This window comes from Neophocaena asiaeorientalis, unplaced genomic scaffold (genome assembly GCF_003031525.2).
Source record: "Neophocaena asiaeorientalis asiaeorientalis breed wild unplaced genomic scaffold, Neophocaena_asiaeorientalis_V1.1 scaffold226, whole genome shotgun sequence".
Taxonomy (NCBI): domain Eukaryota; kingdom Metazoa; phylum Chordata; class Mammalia; order Artiodactyla; family Phocoenidae; genus Neophocaena; species Neophocaena asiaeorientalis.
The window spans coordinates 2199668-2221221 of NW_020173037.1; the positions used below are offsets into that span (position 1 = coordinate 2199668).

Consider the following 21554-nt stretch of genomic DNA (forward strand, 5'->3'; position numbering starts at 1 on the left):
CGCATCAGCAGGCGGACTCCCAACCACTGCGCCACCAGGGAAGCCCCTGAAAGGTACCTTTTAGGGGCCTTTCTGAAGATCTTAAATAAGCCACCTTATTCTAGGAAAGAAAGTCTTTTCCCTTGTAATGCAGATCTGAACGAGTATAACTGCTTCCACTTAGGGAATATTACAAAGAATCATTATAGAGAAAAATCAGACCTCTAAATTTATAAATAACTTCTACAAATGCAAATGGACCACATACCTCTAACAAATGCATATGGGTCTTTACACTTTCATTTAACATACAAATTAATTTCCTTTACCAGCATACTCAAATTTGAAAGTTTAACTGAACCTGAGACAACACTCCAAAAAGAGTAGAAGGATTAGACTATTTCTAGACACAAAATAGTAAAGCTTCAAGGACATATCAGGTAGAAACGTGGATGTTTTTAAATATAGGCACAAAAACGCCTAGCACGTAGTAATTTACTAGTTATAAGAAACATGTCTGGCAGGGACAGTGCTCCGTCTGGGTGCTGTTTATTAGAGCTATGGCTTCACCTTCACCAATAATTCACGAATCCTTCGCGCTATCAAAGAAAACAAAACAACTCTCAAACTGCCTGTACTTATAACATTATTTTTTTAAATACACAAATGGGTTATAGTTTATCTTTCCTAATAAAGGATTTAGAGATGAGCTTTAGTACTTCTGACGAGGTAGAGGTGAGGATCTGACTTAGACATTCTGTATTCTGATACTGAAATTACGGCTCATTTTTAAAATAGCATTTCATGTAAATAAATTCATATAAATCCTACTAATAATATTTTTTCAAAAGTCTATGATTAAACTTTTTCAGGCAAATGTTTACGGATGTGCTCGTATACGTACGAAGAACAAATGACTGATTTGAGGCATGGATGACAGCTACCGTGTGGTAGAGTCAATTACAACTGTTACTAATTCTTCCAGTGTAAAGAAGAAAATAAAGAGAACAGTTTCCTCCTTCAGCTTTAACCAGATTCTGAAAGCTGCATCTTCCCAAAGTTTCCACAAACCTCTATAGGCAAAGGACATATAACAAAAATACCATTCTGTATAATCTGGAAGACTGTAGTAATAAACTAACCAGAAGTTTTCACTTTATTATAAAATAGTGCTACATTATTTATAGATTTATACATAAAATCTAGGTTTAAAAATAGTGAAAGAAAAAATCCAAATTCCACCTTTCCACATCAACTACACACAAATGGAACCTGAGAAGGGAAAAAAAAAAAAAACAGCAAAACAAAAATAAACAAAAAAAAGAAAGATAAGAGACCTACCAAAAGGAGACTTCCTACGTGGTTATCATTTTAATCCTAAAAGTATGGTTCTTGTGTTCTCTTCCAGTTTTCATACTTGATTTAGGGGAGCTCATTAAAATTTTATGTCTGTTAGTAATGTGAAAAGTAGCAATCATTTTTATCCTTTGAAGAAAATTTCCAAAACAAAATTTCCCAGATACAGATACCTTATACTCCTATATTACACCAAATTATACTTCCTAACAAGTTAGGTAACTTTGTTACCTGTATACAAAAAAAAAAAGTTAAACAGTTCTAAAATGTAATAACTACAAATTCATCCACTTTAGACTTATAATTATTTATTGATTTAAACCTGAAAACCTAATGGCTTTTTAGGCTCTTATGTCGAGAGGGAAAATTATTTGACATGCCCTTACTAAAATAAAATGTGCACGGAAAATCATTTGTGGGAAAAGAGAGAGCACAGATAGTTTGGTTTACGACATGAGCGCTTGGCCAAACTAGCACCCGAAGTCCAATCACTTACCTCAGCGGTGCTTTTCTTTACAGGTGCATGCTGGATTACCTTCATCTCCAGATGGACAGACGATTCCACTTACAGCAGGGACCTTGCCAACTTGCCCATATAATTCTTTTGATAAGCTGCTAGGAGACCAGGGTGACCTAGCCTTGCCCTGCAGCTTCCCTCTTAGATGGATAGTCTAGGTCTAGGAGCTGACTGAGAGTAGAAAAAACAACATTCCCCTTCAATACACCGTTGGAGTGGGAGCTGACAGTTTGCACACCTAGTTTATCATGTGCCATAGGATACTATCATTGAAATTTCAGACTATTATTCCCGTGGAATAAAGGACTTCAAGGACAAAGGAAAGAATCCTATCTTGTTCTCATACTTTGTCCAAAACAACCTGCCAAATGAATCACAGACACTTCTTTTTCTTAAAACACTTTGTCATAATACACATTTTGAACTCTAACAGCTAGGACTACTTCATTAAAACAAGACTTCAGGTCTTCCCTGGTGGCACAGTGGTTGAGAGTCCGCCTGCCGATGCAGGGGACACAGGTTCGTGCCCCGGTCCGGGAGGATCCCACATGCCGCGGAGCGGCTGGGCCCGTGAGCCATGGCCGCTGAACCTGTGCGTCCGGAGCCTGTGCTCCGCAAAGGGAGAGGCCACAACAGTGAGAGGCCCGCGTACTGCAAAAAAAAAAAAACAAACTTCACAACCTTCCATTGGGAAAAAACCCAAGGAAACATTAATCTCTTGATCTCCAAACACAGTTATACCATTCAAAAACTCGTACAACCAAGGATTAAGCTACTGAATTTCAAAAAATTTAAAAAATCAAAGACTTTACCTTTTCAAGTGGTTTCCCTTCCAACTGTATCAAACTCACTTCAGAATAATTCAAGCATTATTTAAACCACAGTGTTAAGAGTAAATACACAGATTTCTCATTGAATAGAGCTTTAGGAGACTCCACAGGACCAAAAACAATCTCTAAACATTTTATAGGGAATGTGACAGGTATGTCGTATAAAAGTGAGTCTTCATATATTTCAACAATAATTTCTTATAAAGTAACTTGGGATAAAAACTATTTTATTTCTGTCAAACAGTATGTTATTCCCGGAATAATTTCTTCTCCTAAAATGTGTTAGAAGCCATCAAACTTTCACCCATGCCATTTGTAACCGATGTTAAAATACATAACTGGTAGCCCTGATGACTATTTTTAAGCATTTTTCTGTCCCACCATTTCAAGGTTTGTCATGATTAAAAACTGTGTTTACAACCTATAATATCTCTCATCCAACTACTATCTGAACATTATTAATATACCAAAGGGTTCAAGTATCCGAGAACTAGTTTGAAATAATATTGACTATATATCTAAGATAGCAAAACTACTTCAAGTATGCCATAATTCTCTTAAAGATGAAGCAGGACTGCTCTAGTGATAAACTCATAGAATACAGTACCATTTAATTTTTTCCAATGCAAACTATATAATGTGGAAAAGGAGCCTATAATTAAAAATGAAATTAGGACACTAGACATTGCCACAAATCGATCAAATCTTCTAAAATGCAGACAACTACACTAGCTCTGAAGGTAATTTAAAGTGTGTACCTTGACTGACCCTGAGGGACACGCTTCCTCTCCTGCCCATCTCCATCACCCATACCACAAGAAAGTCTCGTTAATGAACAGGTAGGTGTGCTTTCTGATAAAAATGCTATAGTGCACGTAACCATGCTAACAGCAGTCCCTAAATTCTAATCTGGAAAAAATAAATAAATGATGGAAATAAAAGTGCTGCTTCAACTTTTGTATCTGGGGCCAAGTCGCTAGGCTGTAATTCATTGGCACAGCTTACCCCTGAGAAGAAACACTAAGATAAATCAGTTTTTACATCATCATAGCTAAATCAGAACTAAACAAAGACTGGCCTAGCTGAAGTTATGGACTGTCTAACCCTGTTTATCCATCTGGGAAATGTGGACATCAATATTGCCTCTAGGACTGTGGGTACAGCACTTAGAATGGTACTTGGTACTTAAGGAACAGATAATACACACTACCTGCTGTTATTTTTATCATCTCATTACTGTCTTCATGACTCATTTCTACAACAAACTATGTAGAAACAACAGTCCTCCATTCAAAGAGAATGAAAACCTTCAATTAGGGTACGCTGCACTCCTGTGGCCAATGACAGCAGAGTATTTCCAAGATCAGGTACAGCTTCCTTGGAGGGGAGAGGAGACAGGACCTATTGTCTCACAGGGAATGGCACACCCCGAAGCACGCCCCCTAGGGAGCCAAGTCGGCTCCGTGTATACAGCGTATACAAACACATAAATGAAGCCGTAAATAAATGCTACACCAATTACCACTTACTTGCAAAGCACTTACAGGGTAAAGGTTTATAATTCACGCTCCTTTAACCGACTTACTCTTCCAAGTAAACACAGCTGGAGAGATTATTTTGCTTACTCTACGTGCACAAACACTGATTCAGATAACCTGACCTTCCCCAAACTTCTCCTTCGCTCATGAAAGCCACTGGGCTAAGATAAAAACGTCGCGGGCGGAGCGTGTGTGTGACGGGCAGAACAGGAGTCGGCAGACCACGGAGAAGAGGCCAAACGCAGCCCGCACTTGTTTCTGTCAATGAAGTGGTACCGGAACTCCTCGCCCACCCCTCCACAGGGTGTCCCAGGAGGCCTCTGCACTACAGTGGCACAGCTGAGCAGCTGCAACAGCGCCCGCTTGGACCAGGAAGCCAGATACATCCACTATCTGGTCCTTCATCTGAAAAAGCTTGCCAGTGTTTTAGAGAACCTTTGAAATCAAATGACAGTTCATTAGGGAATTTCGGCGCATGTGGGTATACCACAGGCAGAGCAAAGGAATAAACCACACAAGAGAACTCCCCCTTCCCTCCTATCTCCAAGTACAGTAAATTCAGGGTAGCCTCTCCAAATTATTTCATTTGCTGATACAGAACCAAGACATAGAAAGAAAGTTTAAAAGTATACACATTATACTAAGGATCTTTTTTCTGAAAGAAGAAATAGTACTTTCAAGACTCAGGAACCAAGCCTGCTTTATAAAGCACACACAGAAACATACACCTGTATGTTGTTGTTTAAATATGTATCTTACATTACATATTCTAATGTTGAGTAGTTTACTGAATCTTTTCCCGCCTACTATGTTTGAGAGTTCACTATGATCTCCAATAGATATACATAAGAAAACTTTAAAGATACAATTTAAATCATAAGTGACATGACAATACTTTCAAAAAAGGAACTGATAAAAAAGATCCAAACCAACAGGATAAATAAGATTGGAAAAGTATTAGGTTTTAGCTTTCTACTGTCTTCGTGTTACACACAATCAAGGATAGCCTGGTACTAAGGAACAGTACTAAGTACTAAGGAATACATAAATAGCAATGTTTTCCTGAGTTACTTTATATTTTATTAATTAAAACGTATTTTGATGACCCGTACACAATTAAATATAATAAAATTGCTTAGGAACGGAATTTTAAACATCACTTTCCAAAGCAAGGTTTTCAAATTTAAAAATTGAAAATAACTAGGAATATTATCAACAAACGCCAAGAAAAATCAAAGAAATCATCAAAACACAAGTAAGATAAGGAAGAAAACTACTACATCTTCATCATTTCAATCACCAAAACCAAATGATGTTAAAGGAGCCCATTAAATGACTCAACTTTGATTACTTAACTTCCACCCAACTCACGACTTTGTGCAAAACGAAGCACTTCCCAGTACCTACTACCCCTTGTATGTGCAAGATACCTTTATAATCTGAAGTACGTAACCACTATTTCAGGAGCGACTTGAAAACCAGAATAGATAACATTTCCAGAACTGTCTTTTTTTTTTTTTTCAGAAGAGTTTATTAATATAAGAATCTGTTTTAAAAGTAAGTTGTAACACTTCAGAAACAACCATATCATAAAGTCTGATTAACTAAAGTAACAAGACCATTAAAAATTATAAAGAAACATTTAGATCAGTCATATCACCATATTTGATGATTCACCATTTTATGAATAACAAACCTGTATAACACGGTAACAACACTCAAGAAATACAAGGCAAGGACATCTGATCATGTTACGATTACATGAAAACAATTTTAGAAAAAAAAACTTTAATTGAGACACTTAAATATATAAAACCTTCAAAATTATCTGTGTTATAGATTACTTAATATTTAAATTACATCAACACAGAAATACTTTAAAGAATGACATATTTTACTGTTTGCCAGGACCATGCCCACTTGTCAGCAAGAAACCTGACTCCACAGATATTGTAAAGAGGTACTTCAATGATTCAAAGTTCTTCCTTGAGTTTGTTCTGCCTGATTAATGGCCCAAAAGTGAATTATCTGTGCCTTTATGTGTTAACACCTGAAATATATTATCTAATATATAGTAGTTCTTAAGATAGACCTTAAACATTTGCTTTTAGTAATATTACTTTCATATTTTCCAAGTTTACCTGTATTCAAAAGGTCTTATGTGTATGTTAAGTTTCAACATCAAAGCAAATACTGAGAACAACAGAAATTCAATAAATTCAAAGTTCCATAGTTCTAATAACCAATATAAAAACTAGCCATGCCCATATCTTAAGCACTTACCATACCACTAATTATAAGACAGACAGAAATGATGAAGACACAAAAGGACACTAACATTGAAACTCAATTTCTTATCAAATAACTTGAACTCAAAACTATTTTATTTCTGTCAAACAGTATGTTATTCTTGGAAACAGAATATGAACCCACATGGTAAGCATTTGAAAAATGATTCAAAAACATGAATTAAATGTTAACTCTTTATAAATAAGATAAAGAACTGTGTTCAGCAAACTGCTGCAGAAAATTCAAGGGACTTGCTCAGATCCACCGGCTTGATTACAGAACAAAGCGAAAGCCGGGCACGCTCGCCAGCGCCCAGCTCGCCGGTAACACCCAGTCACACTCCCTCCCTGGTCCTTCCCCTGGCACTGCGGACTCTGAGGCACCTCGGTTTTCTGTTCTTCAACCCACCAAGTGCCACTTGCCAGGGGACACATACAAACTGGCCATGGCAAAGGGGACGGAAAGAAAAGGGCCAGGGAAGGAAGGGGAGAAGGGGCAGAGAAGGGAGGAGAGAGGATAAGACGCTCCAGGAGACCCTCAAAGGCCCTCCTGCTTCCTTCTTAGCGCTGACCCCCAGGCCTGAACCCTAGGAACAGCCCTCAGCTCGGAACCCACCCCCAGCCGAGGTCCCCACCTCCAAGCAAGGCCAGGCCAGGCCAGGCCAGGCCAGAGCTGAGCGAGGCCCACTCCCAACAAGCTGGGTTGGAACCCTGGACCAAAGCTCTGCTATACAGTAAAGGGACTAGGTTCTAAGCTTGATTCCTATCCGTTTTAGGCCTTTCTCTCTTTGAAAATATGACTAGTCGAGAGAGATAAATGCCCTCCAAATTTTCCAGTTTCACAAGAGTTCACGGACTTCAGCAGAAGCAGCCTTTGCCCCACAGTACTACCACTGCTGAACTTTAGGGACATTACACAGCAAACAGACTTCCTTGCCCACGCAAGGGCCAACGCCTGTGCAGTATTTCTTCTAAGGGAAAGTAGGAGTTCAAAACAATGGTTCTATAAGCAAATTTGTCAAACACAGCCCTCACAGGATGTATCAATATACTTCGATGATAATTTCCTCTGGCCATATTACTAAGTAACTTCATGATTTTAAGAAAGTCCTCCATATTCTAACAGGGATCACTCTTATGCTACAAACAAAGACGGCAGACTATTAAATTACTATCCCAAAGGTGTAAACACAGTTCCCAAAAAGTATTCTAATGCCAAGCACATCTTTACATTCTATCTTCAGGAAAGGTACTTGTATGATGTTTAATGAATGGAACATTACCCTACTAATAAAGTGACAGTAGCCTATAATTAAAACATAGAAGTTATTTATTTGTAATTCACTATATACGTACACAGAATAAAAATCACAGCACGGTTTTCTAACTTAATTTTTTCTCTCATTTTATACCACACTGATTTTTGCTGCACTCAACTGACAACTCAGGATCAATAAACTCACAGTAGTGAGGAACAGACATGTCACACGTGTCTACTTATCAAGTGCTTTCAAAGCAGAACTATAGATATGAATACTTACTTATCAAAGCTATCACTATTTTTGATGAAGCTCTCCAGTTTTTCCTTGGCATACTCCACCACATCTGAATGAAGCTCAATCCCATGATTTATTCCAAAAGGACCTGCAATTGTAGCAGCAGCATTTATAAAAAATATTAAGAATGTCTTTATAGAGCTCTTTTAATTTCTGCTCATTTATCTATCACAGGCGCATTTAAAGAGGGCTTGAAATATGTCTCTGCTAGCCACAGATTTAAAAGCTATATGGAAAACTATTTACACTGCTTTAAAAAAAATAAGTCACAAAGAGTTCTCTCCAGGGTGTAGCTTATCTGTCAGGACAATACTGCCAAAGAGATAATCATATTTCTATACGAAGTTTAAGTTAATTACCATTATCTTCTCCTTTATCATTTGTTAAAAATTTGGTAATTCTCAAATGTCTGCATCCACGGGCTGACACAGGTATGACAAAGGCCTCGCACAGCACACACCCACCCACACCCACCCCCCCACCCAGTGAATGCTCCTTTCCTCCAGGGCTGAGACCACACCCTCTGCCTCTGGAGCTCCCACTGTCCAGGGGAGTGTGGCGCCGGGCGGAGCTGGTTTGACTCTCCTGTTCCCGCCCACTTTACACCGCTTACTTGGCATTTCTTTTTGCACACAGCCAAGGATGAGTGACAGTCCAGGAACGAGGTACAGGGCAACGATCTAGGGACTGCTCCTTCCCCCACCCTGGTACTGGCCGAGAATATGACCAACAGGATTCCCGTTTCCTAAGGCTACTGTGTCTTGTGCCTGCCCCACAAGCCCAGGACAGTAACACACTGTTCTGAGCTAGTCATCTCATTCGTCCCAAACTTCTGAGACTGAGCCAATCAGGTTTTCCATTCTACGCTTTTGTTATATTCCTGTCTTACTTTGAGATTGGTCTCTCAGGAAAAAGTGTGTGTGTGTGTGTGTGTTATTTTCTGTATCTGGTATGTATCTTAGGAACTACTTAACTGGATGTGCCCCCTACTGAATGCCATTAAAAATACAACATATACTGGAGTTCTACCGACCTCTAAGAACTTTAAAATAACAAAAAAATCAGTCCTCAATTAACATTTTTGAATGTACGGGGGGCACATGAAAATACCGGTTTGTAATCTAGGAATTACCTAACTATAAAAATTAAACCAAAATGTTCAGATACTATCTTCAGGTCAAAAGCAGATAAACCTACTATATTTCTATTGCATTTGATTAATTAAAAAAAAAACTGATTCTACTTGGAAAATGTATTCAGATTAAAAAAAAGATTAGATAAAAAGGTCCATCAGACCACAACACTTATAGCATTACCTTCCTTTGAAATGCTTTATACTTTTTTAAATAAGTTATTCTGATCAATGAAATCTTAAATGTTTTGCTTCTCATTTTTTGTTTCCTTACTGTCAAACCATTAGTCTTCATCTGCTAACTGGGACACCCATCCAATATCTTTTAAGATCTCTTGTAATTCCTTAATATTACCAAAGACAAATTGCCAAAAACTAGAATTTCCTTTTTCAAAAAATAAACGAAAATGGCACAAAAAAAAATAAACTTAGAGAAGTACCCGTAGTAACGTCACTTTTTAATTTAGTATTGAATCTGACTATTTTGAAAACTTGAATTTCCGTAAGGAAACAAAAAAGGCTAGGAAACACTGAGTAAAGTTTTCCTCACTTAAAAAAACTCAAATTACGCTACAGTTACTTAACATTATATACATAGTAAGGAAAATATTGCTCTAGGAAATGAATCTAATTTTCCTTCTACCCTTTTAAGGTAATCCACTGAACGTAAAACATAACAGAGACTTTTTTCATTTTAAGAATCTAGTTGTACTCATCAACCATCTGGAAAACAAAATGAGGGCTATATGGATGAGAGGTCAATAAAAAAAGGTCACTATTGCTGGGGCTGAAGCTTCCAATAGGACCGAATGGATAAACACTACAATAAAGGCGGCAAGTAGAGAATGTAGAAATCAAGGCTTCTGCTCAATATTTCAGACTGCCTTAGTAACAGAGGGCGTCTGAACTTAAGAGCTCTAAGTCAAAAGGGACTACGTAGGCTGTTTGTCACTTAAGACACCACTGGTCTCATTTTCCTTTTCTTGCTTTCTGCTTATACAATATCTAAAAGCAAAGTGGCACCTTTTGGAAATAAGGTTTAAAGTTTGTTAAGAAAATTTCTTAACGTTGTTTTTCACATCACCTTGACACAAAATAAAGACAATTTCATTAACATACAATGGATTTGTTTGATAGTATCATAAACACACACGTACGATATACTATCATTAATTTCTAGTACAAACACCATTCATGATTTTTTAACAGGTGGAATTGCTTAATTTTAAAATATCATGGAGATATATCTTTAATTATCACTAATAAACTGAACAGTAATTAACATGTTGAAAAAAATAAATTGAAAAGAATGCATTAATAGAAGGCAGAACTTAAATGGCAATGTCACCAGTATCTCATTTATTTAGAATGTGATATACAACTAGAACACATCAAGCATATGATAAAATTGCAGTGCGATGCTCTTTATTACAACTCATTTGACACCTGTATTAAATAGAACGGAAGAATAAAACACAGAAAACTAAAAAAGCACACACAGCTGCTTCTAGGGAAGGGGACTAAGATGCCTGGGGTGGGAAGGAGGCATTCTCACCATTACACTCTATTGTCTGAAGTGTGTCTTAACACATGCATGTATAACTTTTTCGATCAAAAAATAATGAGCTTAGTCAAAGAGATTTAAAAAAAAAGTACAAGATTTTCAAATAAACAAGTAATGTACAATAATTCTAATAGAAAGGTATAATAAACTGTTGCTGGAGAAAACTGAAATGGCATCCAAAAGACGAGAGCTTAAGACTCCCTATCACCATCTAACAGATGAAACGTTAATTGGACTGTGCTGAAGAGATGCCAGTGTTATTTTGTATGTGCCAATGTGAAGAGATTTTTCTATGAAATAATAAAAGCTTAATTTTTGTCATATAAATTCTTAAAAAATCAAAGTACTGACAGTTGACCACTATCTTTAATTGCTAAATACTCAAGAGAAAACAGAAACTTACACAGAAGTCAAAGTTTATTAAGACAAATACAGGTATTAGAAAAACATAGGTATCCTATATTAGAAATTATTTTTAAGGCTGGCAAAAGTCCATTTATTAAGAGCAATAATATAACAAAATTCCTATATAACAAAAAAATCTAAAGACTTTTTCTTTTGTAGTATTTGGACCTAAACCAGCTTATTTATTATCTTCCAGTTAGTCAATAATGAGAGCTTATACATAAACGTCGCTGATTATTAGGTCTAGGTATCAAGTGTCTATCAACACCTCCATTTCTTACCTACATGGCTGCTGACCCTGTGTGACGCCCAGCACCCCACGCCCCCTCTGAAGCACTGAGTGTGGTGTGCAGGCCTGGGCACCTGAGAGCTGCACAGCGCCCGGGATGCCCGGTGTCCTCCGTGCTGTGCGGAGAGCTAATCCGTGGAACAGCCACAAGCAAAAAGCACCTCACAGTGCACAGCACATAACCAGAGGAGCTCTGAAGATGAACAAGTCGCAGTCCGTGTGAGACCGAAGCACTGCGGGGTGCTGAGAAACCGGGTGGATTTAAGGCCAGTGCCTTCGTTTCCAATCCTGGCTCCTGCTACAGCTGTATCATCAGACCAGTCACTTACCATGTGAGGTCTTTCCTACTGTATGGAATGGGTCTGTGGGAAAATCATGTAAATTATGTAAAAGTCTTTCACACACCATAAAGTACAAGATGGGTACAAATCATTAGAAATTATAACATGCTCTCCCCTTGAATACAGAACTGGTTAACTGTAGAAGCAAAACTGCAGCTTATAGGTGGTTCTCTACCCTGACTGCATGTTAGAATAACCTGTGAATTTTAAAATCAAATTTCAAAGTCGATTAAATTTAATTCGATTTAAACTGTAAACAGGGGGAGGGAATCTCTCAGGGTGAGGCCCAGGCTCTGCAGGTGACTCTAACAAGGCAGCTTGGGTTGAGCACCCTAGCTACACCCTCCTAATTATTGCCATGCCCAATCTAAATGATTTTTTAAATCTCTTTGGACTATTCAAATCTGTGCTCTCGTTGCTAAAATGATAATCAAGAGTTAATAACTACAAATAAAAGCATCGGGATAAAACTAAATATTTACCACAAGAGGGAGTAGGTGAATCAGTTATTCGGTTTCCATGAAATTAGCATAAAGTTTCTCAGTGAGAATTAAAAGTCACCCTTCAGTATTGGGGTGGGGGGGGGGGGTTGGTTCCAGGACCACCCCCTGCAAATACCAAAATCTGTGCAACTCAAGTCCCTCATATAAATGGTAGTATCCGCATGCACCCTGCACATCTGTACATCCTCCCCTAATCATCTTGACTACCTGTAATACCCAATACATAAATGCTACGTATAGGAAATACAGCGTAAATGCTATGTATATAGTTGCCGGCACGTGACAAATTCAAGTTCTGCTTTTAGGGACTTGCTGGACTTTTTCCCCCCAATATCTTGATGCATGGTAGATGAATCCATGGATGCAGAGCCCGTGGATACAGAGGACCAACTGTATATGTGAAAACACCTTTAAACAAGTTACAATGACATTTTATTACTAATCCTAGTTGAATAAAGTAGGCATCTTTGGGAAGATTTACAAGTTAACTTTAGAAGAATTCAGAGATGGTAACAGGTGAAAAGCAAACAAGAATAGGTTTAATTCCTTCTTTCCATGAACACCCTGGGGTATAACGCCAAGAAACAAAATAGTGCAAAGGTAGATGAAGAAAAGGGGAGAAAAAATGAGATCAGCAAAAGATTAAGTAACCGATAACCAGATAAGAGAAACTGATCGAATGCATTTCCACTTACGATATAAATATTTTCTTATGGTTCTCCGCCTTATTATATCACGTTACCAAAGCATATTAACAAAAGACACTGTCAAACATTTACTGAATCTTGCCATGTTAAGCTTAAAATTCTTTAGCTAGTGGGACATACCTGAGACTGGAGACTTGTTCTCTGCTCTCTAGGTTTGGGAAAGGCCTCGTGAAGCAAGCCTTGGAATTTACCAGAACGTTCCAGTCCCTCAGGCTTCTCTCAGCTTATGGATATAAGTACGGTTTTCTTTTACTACAGGTGAATCTTAAAAATATGTTTACACGAAATCTGAAAGTGTCGGTTTAAACAGTTACGGAGCATGGCCCCAAGATCCTAAGTAAACTATATGTCTAAATGTCCAAATATCAAGAACACACGTCACCATCAGCTGCTTCAGGTATTACCCAGTGGGCTGATAATACCCAAGTCTGACGTGGCCAGAGTAGTTTACGACCATCTCTCACACGCCTACACCAGACACTACGCCAAAGCAGTCAGTAAACTAGGAGTGTGAGCAACTGTGACAGGGCAGAACATGGTTTACAAGGTAACGGGAACAGCCGTAGGTCTTGATCCAACTCTGTTAACGCACTCACTTTCCACGGAAGCCATTTCATCAGCCCTTCTGTTGTACTGCATATTCACCTGTGAAGACACTCCAGGGCCAGTGCAGTGACCAAGTCACATCAATACTCAATAAAAATTCCTGAACTAAATGAAGAACAGCCAATAAATCTGACCCAACGCTTCTACTGCTAGTTCGGAAGCGACGTGCACCATTTCGAGGGTGTGGGATGTGTCTTCTGCATTGCCGTACCCTCAGCAGCAGCTCAATGGCACGTATGATAAATACTCTTTGGGAGAATGATGAAGTACATAAACTTAGCTACCATCCCAAATTTAAAAGGTTCACAAGGAAGACTGAGGCAAGTGATATATAGACAAAGCATAAAAATGTGTATTTGTCACGTCTTCATGTGTCAAATCTATTTTATCACAGAACGAGGCATTGTACAGAAGTAAATCTTACAGAAAAGTATATGTCATTGAAAATAAATTTCTCACTAATTTTAGCTGTTTGCTAGAAATCTTCTAAAATGCAATACAGGCTTTCCTTTCTGTACCTAGGAAAGGTCTTCTGCTTTCAAGTCAACTGCCACCCTCTAAGCATCCTGCCAGTCTGTGCCGAAGCGGAGGTGTCCCCAGGGCTCCACGCGCTGACTGCTCTTCAGGTGGGAAGATGAGACAAAGCGAGGAGACAGGTGAGGGGCCTGGCGGTTCTTTCAGGTTTCTAACCCTGTGAACATGCCTATCCCTCAAGATAAAGTTAAGGACAGAGAAGAGAGACTGCTGTTCAGGCCCTGCCTTGAGTAATTTTTGTAGGAAAAAGTACCTTTCACCAAAATGCAAACACAGGAGGTATAAGCCACTTGAGCTGCTCTGTCTTGTGTGGGCGAGGGTAAGGAAGGGCAACTTGAGCTGGAGACAGGATGAACTTGGGAACCTCGTGCACACTGAAGAAGAGGCGTGCAGTAAGCACTGCATAATCAAGTATCCAGCTTGTTGGCCAGCTTGGAGGATGCGGAGTGTCCAGAGCTCAGCAGACAGACCTGGTGCTGGAAACCTGGGAATCCTCTGCCTGTGGAGGTGACCTGAAGACAGAAGGAAGAGCCACCCTTCACCATAGGCTGAAGCCAAAGAAGCTTCCACAAAAGGACAGAGGAAGTGTATGTAAAGGCAACGCAAAGAGCAGCAGAATCCAGGGGAAGGTTCTTTCCACCAAAGGTGAGGGAGGCTGGACGGGCTGAGGCTACAGGAGCTCCCGCACAGACGACGTGAAGGCAGCTTCCAGGAGCAGCCCTGCGACACAGGTGAGCCTCTGACGCGGGTGCTCAGTCCGGCACCCAGCTCAGCCTAGAGGAGACTGCCAGGGAGAGACACGGCGTGGGCGCCAGCTCCGGAGGGAGTCGCCGGGAGACGGAGATTCACAAGTCATTTCACACAGAGACACAAATTCAGAGAGGGTGAGGAGTGTTCTGGAGTACACAGTCAGCACATGGTGTCTGTGGTCGTTTATGTTCTGTAGTAAAGTCCAGAAAATACTTACGAAGCAAATGCTACACCACGGCTACTAGGGAAATACGCACACATACACATACATACGTACCTCACAGAGATAATAACGTTCGGTCCTAAAAACTCACCCTGGTGGAGTCTACTTTCTCTATTTTGCACAAGAAGCGAGCTTCAGGAGAAAGGGGCCCAGCACCCAAGCTGCTCGCACCGCACTGTGACTCGATCCTCTGGCCGCTGCTCTGAGACGCTGAAACCAGGAGCAGAACCGTCCCTCGACCCAGGCCAGCTGGGGCCACGCCCACAGAGCGGCTCCCACCACCACCACCCCGCCCCCGCCGGCACCCGCACACGTGCGCCAATGACAGACACTGACATCAGGGTTACAGACGCATTTCAGCAAGTCGGCAAATTCGCAAATACGGTTCAACTGGTTTTGGTGCACGGACGATCCAGGCTGGGGAGCGTTAAGCCTGAAGGTAAAAACTCAGGATGCAAAGTGACCCACCTGAGACTTTTCACAGCACCGAGGGAAGTGCCTTTCAACCTCGAAGAAGAGCTTGAAGAAATATAACCGGAAGAAATTACTATGAAAACTTGGTAAAACTCCTGCAGCTTGCACTGTTCCCTAAAACTGTATTTTTATTACTATTAGCTGCCCTGTAATAATCAGCAGTAACACCCATAAACACAATCATCTGGGGACTTCCACAGGAGCAGCAATGAAGGAGACGGCTGTCAGTAATGACTTCCGCTCCACAACCAGAAGTGAGGGGAAAACCCCAAGAAACACAATAATGGTAGCAACTCAATGCAGGGCATACAGGCAGAAAAAAGATGCACGGGAGCCCAACCAGGGCTAAGAAGTAACGGTGTAAAGGAGCTTAACTGGTCTCAGAAAATGGTAGTGGCCTAAACGCAAGGGTTCTTTTCAAAACAGATTTGCTCAGAGCCCAAAATAAAGCCCATACCAAGAACAGTCTTTGTAATTCTTAAAAAGAAAAAAAATAATAATAATCTCCTTAAAAAGAAGAAGTAGGGTAGAAATATAGAGGGAAAACTGAGGTTTGGCTTAATGCAGAGAAGAAGAGAAGAGAATCTACCTTAGAGAGAACCCTGGAAACCTACAAAATGGGTTTTGTCTCACCAAAAAAGATGGGGGAGATGAGGCAGAAGACCACTCTGGATCTCCCTCATTCTCAGGCCTGAAGTGAGCCATGGGGGTTTTCTAAAAGGGGTGCTTAAAAAGATGTGAAACGATTATTTGAAAATCATATTTCTGATAAAGGGCTTGTACCTAAAATATATAAAGAACACTTACAACTCAATAATAAGTACACCAACAACTTAATTTAAAAATGGAGAAAAGATCTGAATAGACATTTCACCAAAGAAAATAGAGGAATAACCAAAAAGCACAGGAACAGATACTCCACATCATTAGGCATCAGGGAAGTGCAAGCTAAAACCACAAGATACCACTTTATACCCACTAAGATGGCTATTAAAGAAAAAAAAACCGTTAGTGCGGCTATGGAGAAACTAGAACCTCGTGTATTGTTGGTGGGAATATAAAATGGTGCGAGCCACTCCAGAAAACAGTTCAGCAAGTTCTTAAAAAGTTAAACATAAACTCACCATACAGCCCAGCAATTTCACTCCTAGGAATCCACCCAAGAGAAATGAAACTCGATGTCTCCACCAAGATTTGTACATGAATGTTCACATCAGCATCATTCAAAATCAGCATTAACTGGTGAAAGGACAAACAAAATGTGGTACACCCACACAACGGAGGATTACTCAGCCACCAGAAGGAATGGACCACTGATACACGCTACAGCACAGATGAACCCTGAAAATGTAACCCTAAAGGACAGAAACCATACACAAAAGATCACAGACTGCATGACTCCACTGACATGAAAGGTACAGAAAAGGCAAATCTACAGAGACAGAAAGTAGCTAAGTGGCTGCCAGGGGCTGGGGTAGGGGATCTTTATGGGTGATGGAAGTGCTCTCAAATTGGATTATGGTCATGTTTGTACAACTCTGCTAACAGACTTAAACCTCCTGACTTGTACAGTTAAAATGGGTGAACTTTATGGCATGTAAATTAGAACTTCATCCAAGTGAGGAAGAGGGCTAAAGTGAGAAAGAAAACATGAATGTCTAAAGTCAAAGGCAATGTCAGTGTAGCTGAATAAGTAAGTACCATGTAACGTCCTGTGGTAAAGAGAAAGAGCACAGAGACCAAACATGACGGCCACGCGCAGCTTGACCAGCCCCCTGGGAAGTGAGGGCATTTAGGTACACTGGCAGTGCTCTTCCCATCAGACACGCAAGCCTGCCCACCGCGTGACCTGTAGGAACTAACGCTGCAGAGTTGAGGCAGCGGCGTACGCAGTGCTGGGTGATTCTGGCAGTCTCTCCACAGTCACGTCTGCTAACTCAGGACCTAGGCAAGAGACTGAGAAAGTCATTCAGCCCGAGGTTACAGGTTTTATAAGCAACACCTAAGTTTTATATTATGGGTTACATAAGGGGTGGAACCCTCAGCACAAAGGACCAGAATGGAGACGAAGCGTCCCCACCTGAACCAGAAAGATGATCAGAGTAACGTGCCTGCGTGGTTCTGATATTTAATGAGGACAAGAGAGACCTCTTTACCGCACCCTATTCAATGCGCTTCCCTGGAGAAGACAGCACTGAAAGGAGGGTCAATTAAGGACTAGATTCTGTGTGGAAACCCTTTGCTCCAGGAAGACTCCTAAGGAGAAGAGAGCGGAACAAGAATTTATCTTCAACTGGGAACGAAACAAGTTGTCCAGAAGGAGGCATGATTTAGAACCTGGAGCAGTCCATTTTCTCAGTGCACGGCAAAACTAAATTCCATTTATGAGTAACTGCTCCAAATGTGGTGGAATCACAAGACACTTCCTGCAGCCAGGATCACCCTAACCTCTCAGTGAACGAGAGCTCTCAGGACTGCAGCCCACCCTCTCCAGGGGAGATCCCTCAAGGGGCGCTGCCCTCCCAGTGCGGCCCAGAGCCTCCGGATCACACGGAGCGTGTCCTCGGGCGAGGAGTGCTGCCCACAGGAGCACGCGCTGCCCGTCCCGGGACTGGAGGGCAGGGCTGAGGGCCAGGGTGCTAGAGCAGTGCAGCAAGGAGGCAGCTTCTGCTGCTACGGCCTCTGCGAAGCACTGGGCCAAGCCCGACGCACGGCTCTCAGATCGTTACAGGCAACACGGAAGCAGCCCCCTGTGGAGCTGGTTCCAAGTGAATTTTACGGATGTATCCCCCTCCTTGACTTTAATTAAATGCTCGAGAAACACAAACCAAAAAGGGGGAGCAGGAGGAAAAAAGATGAGCTTCCTCAGAAGCTGGAGAGATCCAAGGTTTATTAACTGTAATCACAGTCTTACAGACTCCGCTCTCTGCCTTTCCTTTTTTAAAATGTCTTTATCTTTCTCATCAAATGAATCATTTACCAGCAAAAGGAGAGGTATTCTATCTTGGTCTTGACTGCAGGACCACACACAGACAAACGCTGGAATACTGTCCAGTCAGCGCGGTCACACATGTGACTGAAGACTCGCGACCTCCTGGAGCCTGCTAACAGGAGGAAGCGGCATCACTGTGGGTCACTCAAACCAGGGTCTGTTTCCCCACAATGCCCGCGGGTATAGAGGAGAAAGCATTCAAGATATGATGACGTTTGCAGTCGGCCTACAAATGCATCTGGCCCCAGTCATCTAATTTCTTGGAGACAAGTACTAAGGAATGGAGTTTAGGAGGGTGACCTCACTGCTGGTAAGGCAGCTAGGTAGGACCCGTGCTCTCCCCCCACCAGGCCTTTGGCTAAACTGCCCTCCCTCAGCAGGAGCCAGCTGACCAGCTAAAGGCAGAACAACAGGTGCTTGGACGTGGAGTGAGGCCTGGACTTGAGTCTCAAGCAGCCACAGCTAGTCAAGAAATGCACTGGCTCAAGGAAGGCAGCTCCCACTTTGGAAAAGCAGCTCTCCCTACTCCCCCTCCGCTAAGTTCCTTTGATTTGGAGACCGTCTCAAACCCTAGAGATTCCTTTTTCAAAGAGGCTCTAATGACACAAGTGCTAGGTTTCTGGGGTTCCCAACCTGATGAAAAATTGCTATCTCAGGATCAGCAGAGCACCAAATTTAAATGTAAGCTGCTAAATTTCTTTCTTGGCAGAAATCAATAATGTTACCGTTTTTGACCAGTTATTATGTATCGGGAGCTGACTCAGCTGTGGGATGAAAGGGCTTTTTTTTTTTTTTTTTAAAGTGAAATGACTGCAGGTTCCACGACTAGGAGAGCAAGTACGGAGCTAGTCAGTGTTTAGGAAGCGGGAACTTCGGGCCTGAAAATGCCTAAAGTCGTACGATGTGAACACATAATTTACCGTGCAGACTGGGACACTTTGGGAAAGAAAAGGACATCATTAATATTGATGCTAGGATAACCAGGAAAAACCAGGACTGCCTCAGCGCACCAGGACCTCCTAGAGTACAGCCATTTCTCTATTTAAAATCCTTCCATGATCCCCATCACTGTAGAGTAGTCTGTAAACCAGTCTCATCCCTGTAACGTGGGCACACACCCAACCACGGCACACAGCACCTTCCTGTCTCTCCACTCCTGCCAGTCTGCAAACTCAAGGGCAAGAGTCCGTGTTATGGGCCTGATGCTCTACCTTAATGCTTGTCACACAGCAGTTCTCGGTAAATACTAAGCGGCTCAGTGACACTCGTGATTGTTCATCCTCCATCCAACATCACAATGTCTCAGAGCAGACGCTCCTGCGTGCATGCTTTGTCCACCCGCCTTCTCAATCCCCCAGCTGTCATTTCCTAGCTACGTGACTCTAGGCGAGTTACTGAACCTCTGTGCCTCGGTTCACTCACCGACATACGCAGGAATCATGACAATACATACTTCACAGGGTTACTGGGAGCATTAAATGAGTTACTGTATGTCAAGTGCTTTCAGCAATGCCTAGCCCTCGTAGTAAGCACCCAGTAAGCTTCTTGAAGGCAGAGACATTTGTCCCTTTTGATCACTGCTGTATACTCGCTCCAAAAATAAGGCCTAGCAGAGAGACATTCAACGAGACGGCTGAAACTTAATGACATACACACTTCTCTCCCCGGTCCTGTGCTTTGCCCCACAGTGCCACACCCTCCATACCCCACAGACTCCTGCACCCTAACAAGAGCACAGCACCATCCCCTTCACCATGGGGCACTGACTGATAGCCATCAAACTCTCTACACCAGCTGTCAGGATGCCAGCTGTCAGGACACTTTACCTGAAGTAGATTACATGATACTCCTGAGTTTCCCACCTTCCAACTGTTCAATTCTAAGTACAGACAATGGCTGGGGGTTCAAAAACAGTTCCAAGAACTTTTTAAGTCTAGGACTGAACGCAAAGCTAACTATCAGGGTCAGGGCTGAAAATAAGGCAAGATTACTGCTATGACCTTGTGTTTCCACACTTAAGGAAGGTAACTACTTTTAGAATATACATTCAAACATACATTGTACACAAAGTTACAAACCCTATAAATCATAAACAGTAATACAAACTCAGCTTACTTTTTAAAATAGAATTTTACAAAAATTAAATTACCTAAAATTAAGCCCACCATTGTACTTAAATATCCGGTTCCACTTCCCAGGTTAAGAAAAGACAATCCTGGTTGAAGTTTCAACGCTTCCATAACTTCTGAATAAATGCAAGGTGCTGACAAGTGTATGTTGCCATGCTTCCAGGCTAAGTCTTTGTAAGCATTGTCTCGGTAGCCTTCCAAATAGTAATCTCCGCGATCAATCGCTCTGAAGGCTTGCTCCACTCTTTCAGTGCGGATATACTGAGCTTCTTTTAAGTTATCAATTAAGTCATCATTATCTTCCCCAGCACTCACAGCGCCTCCCATGATAGAATTCAAATCAAACCATAAACTGTAAAATGTAATAAAATTAGCAGAAATGGCTTCCAATAATGTAGTGTGGTTTGTTTTCCTTTAATATTGCACTTGATTTCCAAAAATAAATTAATCCTGAAAGGGAAGAATAAAAATAAACAGGTTTAAATGAATGCTCAAAAGGAAAGTAATTCCAGCTTATTAAATATATAATAGTCATTATAACTAACTACCATTTCTCAAGGACATATTCTGTTCCAGGCGCAGAGTTAAGCTCTTTAAATATATTGTTTTATTTATTCTTATAACCACCACAAAAGGCAGCTTAAGTTTGATCTCCTCTGTACAGACAGGAAACCTGGGACACAGAACTAAGTTAAATCACCTCATACTGTGAGGCCCAGTATGGCAGCCACAGTCACACATGGCTACCCAGACCTAAATTAATTAAAATTAAATACAATTAAAAATTCAGTCACACTGGCCACACTCCAAGTGCTGAAGAGCCCCACGTGTCCAGTGGCTG

At 41.1% G+C, this 21554-nt stretch overlaps 1 protein-coding gene across 4 annotated transcripts in view; it reads right to left on the bottom strand.

Annotated features, from left to right (window-relative positions):
• The window catches only part of PCMTD1 (protein-L-isoaspartate (D-aspartate) O-methyltransferase domain containing 1), a 34681-nt gene extending 13518 nt beyond the window's left edge, over positions 1-21163 (bottom strand). The window contains exons 1-4 of one of the 4 annotated variants that reach the window (XM_024742611.1): positions 20734-20872; positions 18573-18696; positions 13126-14657; positions 8050-8152 (exon numbers count right to left, since the gene is read on the bottom strand). Coding sequence is in view for 1 of the 4 variants with exons in the window: in XM_024742607.1 (XP_024598375.1) it covers positions 8050-8152; positions 20734-21040 (410 nt within the window). In the remaining 3 variants the exon portion in view is untranslated. Of the gene's footprint in view, positions 1-8049; positions 8153-13125; positions 18697-20733 lie in introns of all 4 variants that reach the window. The other 3 variants (XM_024742610.1, XM_024742609.1, XM_024742607.1) reach the window with 3 other exon arrangements.
• Between the last annotated feature and the right edge of the window lie 391 nt (positions 21164-21554).